This window comes from Atta cephalotes (genome assembly GCF_000143395.1).
Source record: "Atta cephalotes unplaced genomic scaffold scaffold00071, whole genome shotgun sequence".
In the NCBI taxonomy this organism is placed as follows: Eukaryota; Metazoa; Arthropoda; class Insecta; order Hymenoptera; family Formicidae; genus Atta; species Atta cephalotes.
The window spans coordinates 849,220-860,344 of NW_012130135.1; the positions used below are offsets into that span (position 1 = coordinate 849,220).

General features: G+C 28.4%; 1 protein-coding gene across 1 annotated transcript in view; it reads right to left on the reverse strand.

Moving 5' to 3' along the window:
- LOC105624063 (inactive hydroxysteroid dehydrogenase-like protein 1) overlaps positions 1–8,235 on the reverse strand; it is a 17,599-nt gene extending 9,364 nt beyond the window's left edge. Inside the window, exons 1-2 of the mRNA XM_012205423.1 lie at positions 8,076–8,235; positions 6,460–6,696 (exon numbers count right to left, since the gene is read on the reverse strand). Of these exons, the coding sequence (XP_012060813.1) occupies positions 6,460–6,696; positions 8,076–8,235 (397 nt within the window). The remainder of the gene's footprint in view (positions 1–6,459; positions 6,697–8,075) is intronic.
- Between the last annotated feature and the right edge of the window lie 2,890 nt (positions 8,236–11,125).

The following is an 11,125-nucleotide window of genomic DNA, read 5'->3' on the forward strand; positions in this document are numbered from 1 at the left end:
ATATATATAGTATACAGGGTGTTCCCAAAAGATGGTACCAAGTTTTTAGAAGTATGTAGTACTCGTTAAAATAAATCAAAAAGTCTTAATGAACAGTATTCCGAAAATCTTTTATTTCTGAGTTATGAAGCATTTTCTTTTGTGAAAAATAAAAAATAAATTAATCTACAATAAATGTTCAATGTGCCTTCGATTTATGTCAATACACAATTCGGTATGTTTCGTCATTGAAGGTCAAAGATTCCAGGTTTATTTCGTATTTGTTGTTTCCAAATCTCTTAGTCAATTCATTCACGGATGTCCATATGTGACCGTCTAATTACGCAGGGATTGTTGTATTCAACTTTGGATTGTGTCTATTTTTATGTTATCTGAAAAATGGCTAATTTTTACACAAATTCTGAAATGATGGATATTCGTTTTATGTATGGCAGAGCAAAGGGCAATGCTCGAAAATACAACGCTTGTATCATATTGTAGCTTATCCCAATGGCCAACAGTCAAATAGAAGAATGTTTAGCAAAATTCATCAACGCTTACATGAACCGGACAGTTCAAATCAAATTTAGTTGACTGCGGTAGACCGCGACTTGTTAGAATTCCTGCATTCGAGGAAAATACTTTACGCATAATTGAAGAAAATCCTGAAACATCTTGTCGAAAAATCGCCTTGCAAGAAAGATCAAGTCATCACACTGTGTGAAACATTTTACATGATCAACTTTTACATCCCTATCATGTCCAATACGTTCAGCCTTTTCTACCAGTTGATTTGCAACGAATCACTTTTTGTCAATGGCTTCTTCATTGATCAATCAAGATCCACAATTTTTGTGCAATATTTTTTGTTGTTTACTGATGAGGCATCCTTCACCAAGGATGGAATCAATAACGTTCATAACATACATGTTTAGGGAGATGAAAATCCTCATGCTGTCATAGCATCACGACATCAGCATCATTTTTCTGTAAACGTTTGGACAGGTATTTTTGGAGACCATCGGACCTTACATTTTGCCTAATAGACTAATAGGATAAGTGTATCTTAATTTTCTCGAAAATAATTTATTCGAACTTTTGGGAGATATTCCTTTATAACATAGCAATAAATGTGGTTCATGATGCTCCTGCCCATTTTCTCATTAATGTCAGACGCCATTTACCAATAATTTTCAAGAAAAATGGATAGCAGTTCAGTTGTATAGCCATCTCGCTCACTGAATTTTAATCTGTTGGTTTATTATCTATGAGGACACTTGAAGAGCATGGTCACATTATATATGGCACAGCATATATGCCATATTAGTTGATATAATAGAGGAATTGATTCAGAGAATTGAAAACTGTTGTCAACAAATACGGAATAAACCCGGAATCTTTGAACATGTTCGATCTTCAATGAGGAGACGTACCGAATTGTAGTTGAAATGAACGGAGGGCACATTGAACATTTATTGTAAATTTAAGTTATTTTCTATTTTTCACAGAAGAAAATACTAACTCAGAAATAAAAGATTTTCGGAGTATTGTTTATTAAGATTACTTTTTGGTTTATTTTAACCAGTACTACATACCCCTAAAATTTGGTACCATCTTTTGGGAATATCCTGTATAGGTATTGTACAACTTTGCTTCCGCCGTTTTCCTATAGATGGCTTTAGCGGTAAGTGGTGATCGAAATAAATAGATCATAGACGTCATACAATAAACTTGGGCATCTGTCAACATAACCCCATAGAAATATTAGTCGATTTGTGTCTGCATCATAAAGTTATTCTCGATTGAAAATGTCAGTTTACGAGCCAAATTCTCGTCATTTGCGGGAGGTTTTAATTTTTTGCTTCAATATGAAGAAATCTGCGGCTGAGGCTCATCGAATGCTCTCAAATACTTATGGTGAAGCCGCTATTAGTGAAAGAACGTGTCGTGAGTGGTTTCAACGCTTCAAGAACGGTGATTTTGATGTCCAAGGTCATGCTTTGTATTTGGTAGGACCAGCTCGGCGTAGTGTATTATGAACTGTTAAAACCGACTGAAACAATCACAGGCGATCGGTATCGAATGCAATTGATGCGTTTGAGCCGAGCAAGACAAACGGCCGCAATACAACGAGAGACACGATAAAGTGATTTTGCAGCATGACAATGCTCGGCCCCATGTTGCGAAAGTGATCAAAATATACTTGGAAACGTTGAAATGGGAAGTCCTATCCCACCCGCCGTATTCTCTAGACATTGCTCTCTCTGACTATCACTTGTTTCGATCAATGGCACATGGCCTGGCTGACCAGCACTTCCGGTCTTATGAAGAAGTAAAAAATTGGATTGATTCGTGGATAGCCTCAAAAAATGATCAGTTTTTTCGACGCGGGATTCGTACGCTACCCGAAAGATGGGAGAAAGTAGTGGCCAGCGATGGACAATACTTTTCATAAATAACCAGTTTTTTACAATAAAGCCTCGAATTTCGGAAAAAAACGGCGGAAGCAAAGTTGTACACCTAATATATATCTATATATTAACTAGTTATTACCAATTCTATAAACGTGATTTACACGGGGCAACTTTTATTCGCTAGAAGTCGTGTTTAGTCGCGACTTCATAGCGAATTCACTACTAAAAACTTCTAGATGTGAGTTTGTTCTTATAGCGCATAGTCGCGTTCTTATAGCGAATACCGCTTTCGACGCTTATCACTGGCTTGTTGCGAATTTCTTGCTACTCCTCCAAAGAGAATTTTTAAATCGTCAGCGTGAAAAGACGAATTTTTCTGAAACGTCTCGGCCATTCAGATTATAAACATTAAAGAATAATGTTATATTTCGAGCCGCTTGTACTTTGTGACCAACTATTCGCTTGATTATTAGCGACCACTTAACGCTACGACTTATACGCGCTTGATTTTTATTCGCTAACGACAAAATTTTTGTATAAGAAGCTTTCATCAGCGAATTTGCGGACGAATTAAGAAATTTGCTTCAAGCGAATAGTAGCAGAGAGAATTCGCTGGCGAATTAATGACGTCACTAGACGCAGCTTCTAGCGAATAAAAGTCGCCTCGTGTAAATCACGCTATATTACATCTTTTTAAAACTATATTACTCCAATGTCCTTCTATCTTTTACGATTTTTTCCATTGAAGATTTCGATAATATTTTTTTTAATACTTATTTATTATGTTATGTATGGGTTTTAATTTTTGATATATCTGTTTTGACTTTTTAATAATATTTTTTTTTATATTTATGTACTATTACTCATTACTTTTGTATTTATTCAACTATGTATACGGTCAATTTTGTATATTTCTTCTAAGCATTGCTGAAAAAAAATCTGTGAGTTCGAAACGTGTCTATGCTTGTTCATTTGTTATAATATTGAATAAAATTTATTTGTGTCATATATATATTTACTTTATTGCTTGTTTTTGTACTATTTACCTTATATATATATATATATATTGTGTTGCATATATTACGAACTAAACTTTCATATATGTATTTTTAAATAACAAATTATGCATGTTAATTACGTATGCATAATTATGTATGCAGTATTTTTAAAAAATTCAGTTTTTTACTTTAATAGACTTGTTTATATTGACGTTGCGCTATAGGATCTCATTATATTTATTTTTAGAAAGAAATCTGGCGAGAGAATCGAGATCTTTTTATTTTCCGATCAAAAGATCTTTCACTTAATTATTTATAAAATAATACGAATAGTAATCATTCGTGAAAACGTATTTGAGAGAGAAATAACTATTAGTTACTTTCTTAATCTTTGCTTTTTTTATATTTCTTCAATAATGATTATTTAATATATAATATAAGGCTTTTTTTTAAATATAAGTTTTATAACTTTATGATTCCAAATTCAATAGCTTCTAAACTAGATGATTAGTTACGTACTCTGTCCTTGTTATGCTTGCGGTTTACATGAGTGAATGATAGCGAATGTTTCCTAGCAAGAAACACAGATAACACTGTGTAACTAGTAAATCATTCTTATTATTATTTATCAATGTTAAACAGAGACAATATGATCATTGTTACATTATATTACATTTATGTCTTTTGCTGGAAAATACTAAGCATCAGTAACTGAAGGCTATATGTATACGCGCAAATAGGCCAGCTGCTATTGACACTTTATGAACGTATAAATAAATATGGCTAGTAACTGCTCAAATAATATATAATAGGACTTCTAAGTATTCGAATATCTAGATATTCGGATATACGAAATCGATTCCGATCCGAGAATTCAAAATTGTATTATTCGGGTAATCCGAATATCAGAATTATTCGGATCCGCGGATTTAAATTTGGATCCGGATCTAAATTCAGACTCAAATCTGAATTTGGCTCCGGATTTAGATTCATATCCAGAAAGAAAGAAAACATCGATGAATTAATGAATTTTAACATTTTAACATTTAACGTAAGTTATTTTTTAAATAAAAATTGAATTTTGATTCACATTTTGATTATATAATTGAAGAAAAATAAAATTAAAAAATAAATATAGATTCACACAGAATTATACAAGTATTATACAAGCACAAAATTATTGCAATCTAACTAGATCGTTTAAGGTATTTGTAAGGTATTTGTTTCTATAGGTTGTGTTTCTCACATCCTATGAGATTTAATCAATATTGTTTATAAATATAAATGTTTAGAACAGACTTTCAATCTTAAAATAATAATAACAAAGATGTACAAGGATAATAAGAGAAATATTTGTATTTCACTTTTACATTCAGATTAAATAATATGTATAATATAATAATTTTAATATATTTAATATTAGTTATTTATATATATATTTAGTCCGCATCCAAGCGAATTTGCTAAGTTTACTACGATTCTGGAACCAAATCTGAGAACTTGATCTGGGTTCGACTTTTACTATTCTAATCTCAGATTCGAATCTTAGAAAATTCGAATCTCCGGATAACCCGAATTTGAAGTATCACATTTATTTGGATAAACGTACGAATGTCCGGATAGCTTTAAATTTTATTAGCAAGTTAACAACTCGCATTGTGTAAACCAGGCTTTAAGGACCAATAGTTGATCTATCTGTATCATGGAAGAAGATCAGTAATAGAACAAAAATATATAAAGTAGCTGGCCTTGAGACTACTCAACCTTGCATGGTCGGCTAATCCCTTTACACGAAGCCTTTATACGAATATGATCTTTAACTACTGATGTTATCAACTCATATGTCAATTAACGTATCATGTAAACCGAGCATTAAGATCTCTCTTACGTACTGTTTGGACAGCTATACCGATTCATATTGACTTGTGTATATTTATAAAGAGTCAATAGCTGATTTATATATTTGTACGTGAGAGAAGACAGTGGATAATAGAACAACAATATTTGAAATAGCTGGCTTGCTAGATACTGCTCAATTCACATGATTGTAAATTGGTCAATCTATTTACATGAAGCTAGCACCTGATATTTTTAGCTAGCATTATCAACTCGTAAATGTACCAACTTGTATCGTATAAATCGAGCAATAGACACATAATTTTATTATATTATTGTATTTATTATATTTATATTTATATATAATTTTTATAAGCATTTTATCTAAGTAAAACAATATTTTTGTTGACAACAAGTTATACCACTTTCAAAAATAATAGATTGTAAAAAATTGACTTATATTGACTTACGACTACTAAATTTATGATTTTTATGATTTTTAGATTTTAATTGAAATAACTATTTTAAAATATAATTATAAAATATAAATTGTAATAATAGTAACAATACAAAAATAATATTGAATGTCAAATTACATCTATTTGATATAAATACAAATGTTAATAATTTATAATTTATAATTAATAATTTATAATTTTTGAAAAAAATAGAGTTATCATTACAGCATATAGATAACATTGTGTAATATTACTAATGATATCTTAATTTAATTGAATAATATAGCCTAAAGTCGTTTACACATTTGAATACTTTTATTCGCACAAAAAGTTTATTGGAATTTTGTTCAAAATTGGGTATATGCGGTTTAAAATAATTGTTGACCATCGATGCTACTTATATTACTTTAAAAAAACATTTACGTAAGTCTGCTAAAGTCTACTAAAAATCATTAATTGAAAAAGATCTCATAGTCAATAGAAAACAAAACTATTTTTGGAAATTGCAAAATATATCCAAGTAGAATAATAACGTTAAATGATCACAATAATGTTAAAATAACATTAAAATGAATTTTAAACAAAAAGTGATTTTTAATAATTATATTAGAGTTGTTTTAATATTATTTTTAAACAAGTTAAAACTTTTTTTCAAAATTAGACTTATACTTAAAAGAAACAGTTCATATATGGATGTTTAGTAATTTTTTTTATGTTGACTATGAACTACAGCTACCAAATTATTACAGTCAAAATAATAATTAATTTAATTACCTAATATACCGACGGAAATATCTTGCAAAAGAGAATGGATTTTGGTAAAAGCATTTTCTCCTTCAGCGAAATCCGCCGCAAGAATCCTCACCTGAATTTTTGGATTTATTAACAATATTTCGTCTTTTGTGCGTTTAAGTTTTTCTAAGTTTCTGCTGATTAATATTAGATTCATGTTTCTTGCTGCTAATTCCTTAGCATAAGCTTTACCAATACCGTCAGTTGACCCAGTGACAACTAAAATGTTTATTATTATTTTTAATTTATTTTTAAACATAATTTAAAACATATTTAAAAGAATAATATAATTTAAAAATTTATAAATAGATAGATAAGATAAGATAAATAAGAGAATTAAATATTATTTAAAAATTAAGAAAATGGTCTATGGGAATCGCGCTATAAATAGTATGCTTTTTCTATAATAAAATTTAATACGTAATAATTTAAGATTACATTTTTGAAAAACATTTCAGCTACTTTTAATCTTTTAGAATAGATTAAAGAGATTAGCGATATAAATATATGCTCTTTTGTAGTCTATCTACCATCAGAATTAACGGCCATCCTGTATATCCAAAAAGAGATAGTAAATGTCATATTATAAATAGTAAGAAGAATTAAACGACAAGTCAGAAATTAAAATATCACACAAAAGTAATATACATATATAGTATTTTACTGTTGCGTGAAAGATCAAGAAAGATTAAACTGCAATTTAGAAATTAAAATGATATCACACAAGAGTAAAAAGCGCAGTTAACCAAAGATTAAAATTGAAAGTTTTAGAACTGACAGAGTAAATGTGTCAAACGTTGTCACGCCAGAAACTAAAATATTTACATATAGTTTCTAACGCAACATTTAATATATTTATTCTATTAGTTTTCAAACTTTCAATTTTAATTTTTGATTACTGTATGCATTTTATCTTATAATCTCGTATGATATCACTTTAATTTCTAAGTCGCAGTTTAATCTTTCCTACTATTTGTAATCTGAATCTTACACTGCATTTGCTATCTTTTTGGTATGTATATCTTCTACGTTTCTTTGAGATGCATTCAATCAATTTATGTCATTCAGTTTCCTAACTGATTTGGAATTGTTCTCCAATGGGGGAATAATTGATTATCTCATGAACTGCGATTATTGGCACAGTGTAATGCAAACAAAAAGACTACATTTTTTTTATTAGCTTTAGCTAATAATTAGCTTAAAATTAGCCAATATAATTTTTCTTTTTAATGTAATTTTTAATTATTATTAAACTTTATTATATAAAAAATATACACATTATTTACAATTCCAATTCCAATTAGTCTATTTTCTTTATTTTTTAAAATAATATTAAATATAATTAATTTTTATATTGGAATTAATAAAAATTTCTTTATAGTTATTTCTTGCGAAACGTTCATTGCCTTTTTTGTTTTGCAAATGTCCTTATATCCAAAATAATAAAATAAAATATTACAATTAATGTATAGTAAAATTATATATATATATATATAATCAACAAAGATGTTTCAATAATTTAAATGATATTTATAAATTAAATAATATTTATAAAGCTAATTAAAATTTAAGAGACATATAATTTTTTTTGGACTTACCTGCCCATTCGCCGAACTTTGTTCGCAAATCAATTGCTTTCTTATTGTATATTTGCATAATAATTTCCCATAGAACACGCAGAAATCTCATAACAGGACCAAGTAGAATCCAAAAACAAATTAAAATAACTAACAGCCAAAATGCTATTGTTATTAACATTTTTTTTGTTATTTAGCGTTCTCTATATTTACCTAAAAGAGAAAAATATTTATGTTAAAAATCACAAAAAACAGTTTCCTTTAATTTTTTATTATAAAAAAAATGTTGACATTCTTTGACATATTTTGTCAAGAAATATTTATAGAATTATAGTATATAAATTTAAAACATATCAAAATATTATTTAAGCATTAAAATATTATTTAAGCATTATTGAGCCTAGCTCAGATCAATAGAGCTTTTATTTATTGTGTATTCATATAATATCTTACGATATTTTGTGCTTACAAGATTTGTTTATAATTATTTGCTTGTAATTAGAATTATTTATGTGATAAAAAGGAATGTATTAAACTTTCCTTAATTTTAATTTTAATATTTTTAGTGAAAGTTCTGTGCGATCATACATTTTTTTCAAAACTATAATTTCACGTAAGTACGATGTCACAATTGAGAAAACATTTGTGAGAAAGGCTTTAACACGTGAAAGTGTACTTAATCGCGCCAGATATTTCGGTAATGCAACAAAAGCTTGATTGCTCGCTTCTTTATTTTTAAAAGGTATCTCTTATCAAACACTTTGTTTTCCTTATCTTTGTTCCTTATTGTTCTCCCTTATCTTTCCCTTATGATTATCCCTTATCTTTTATCTACTCTCACTTTTATTTGTGTTTTCGATACCGGCACGATGAGAGATGTTCGAGAAATGAAAGCCGAGGCAAGACTAAACCGTCATCTCGCTCGGGTGATTGTACTGAAGGCCAAGTCGAGAAGTCATGATACTTTCTCCTTTTGCTGAAATTCTCGTGGCTCCATGTACAATTTTTTGTGTTTTAGGTCAGACGACCTAAAAAATCTCAACCTTTGCATAAGCGAATATGTATTATATATTGCAAACAAATTATTACGTCGAGTTAGAAGCTGTGATTATTTATCACGTAACATATTTATCGGGCGTTTGTTATCTTTCATTCTATTTCAATAGAATTGCTTCATGTTGATCGATTCGCGGATGACATGACGAAAAGTTACGTAAAAGAGATGACATTTTAGAAAACATCAATACGTAAATATCTTCATATAATGAGAAAATTATAAGATTATTACTTATAATAAGATTACAACAAACAGACTTTTAGTTTATTATATATATATATATATATATATATATATATATATATATATATATTAGGTGTAGTAAAAAGAAATCCATTATTTTCGTTACAAATTAATTTTCTAATTAATTTCATTTACATTGAAGTTAAAAGTTTTGTAGTCACAATGTGGATTGATGTAGCAGAAGCAATTTCGCTAACAATTCCGACATTCATCCGCAATTACATGTGAACATGTTACTGGCCAATAATAAAACTCGTTGACCCTGATTGTGAGTTGATATAATCTTTCTTTAAAGAGGCCACTTTTACAAGCATAATTGACCGCAATGCTTGACCTACAATTTATTCAGCGGAAACTAATAAATAACTTACATTTTGCAATTAATAATGACAGTTGCAAAATTATTTTTCATATATAATCATATGTCAAATTATAATAAAGATATATATAATTATGTATAATTATATAGTTATACATAATTTTATAATAATTTCCTGTCTAATATCTTATATACACGGTGTTAAAAAAACATATTCAACATTTATATGGTAGATAATACACGCCACAATGAATGAGTAAAAAAGCTTTAGTGAACATAAATCGAAAGCTCTTTCATTTCTGAAACAACTTTTATGTTAATATCATAATTGACTTATTATCTTCTACGTATCTCATATACTATTTCATTCATGCGTTTTTGTCGTACAATAAATTTTTTGTCTCTTGATTAGTTATAGAGAGATCTAAGAATTTGCGGATTTATTGCACAAAACACATAAATGAAAGCACACTACAATGTGAAGAGAGAGAAATTGAGATAAGTAGCACATTGATAGTAGTCTGTTTAGCAAAATTACAGATTCAATGAGATGAACCACTTTCACAATGCCTACATATCCAATTGTAATCGCTGATGTCAACTTACTGATTTCCGGTAAAATTTTTCATTCAATAAAGTGTATTGATTTTATAAAATGTATGTAGTTTATAATAAATAAGTGTAGTATTCACAGATTTTAATGTGCCGAAATAAGAAGTCATTTCATCAGTAGATATTTTTTTATATTTATAGATTTAATTTCTATTTAATAAAAATGTTAAGGAAATGATAATTTATTATTAAACAAATAATTATATTTTAAATTAAATTCTAATGAACTCCAGCTGAGATTAATTAAAAAACATAATTTTGTAAAATTTAAAAAGTTTATTTTTTTCAATAACTTAATAAAAAAATTAATAATTTTTTGATATGTTTTAAGAACAAAATCGATTTTGAATTAAAAAAGATTTTAATTCAAAATTTGAATTAAAAAAGATTTTCTGTTGTAAAGAGAATTATCAATAATCTAGTTTTTAAACAACAATATATAATAGTTTTCGATGTCTTTATCATAGAATAGGTAATTCAATGCTGCTGTTGCAATGGCAAAGTTACGTAACAAAAATTGCATCATATCGCATATGGTCATTTCGGCATACAGAAGAAAATCATTTTAAGAAAACCTTGTATATGACATAAGAGTGAAAGTAAGATATATAAACTATGTAATGAGATGGAACAGTCGACCAAGAAAATGAATAAGATGTGGGTAAACAAATAAGATGATGGAATATTCGATTCGATTATACAAACATGTTTGAGAGATCAAAGAGAAAAGCATGTCAATTTATCGTCCCACTCGAATGAATTTCGAGGCGTTGATCCGTTATAATTGAAATTGGTCATCGGCAATATATATATTATATATATATTCGCGCGAGTGGCGAA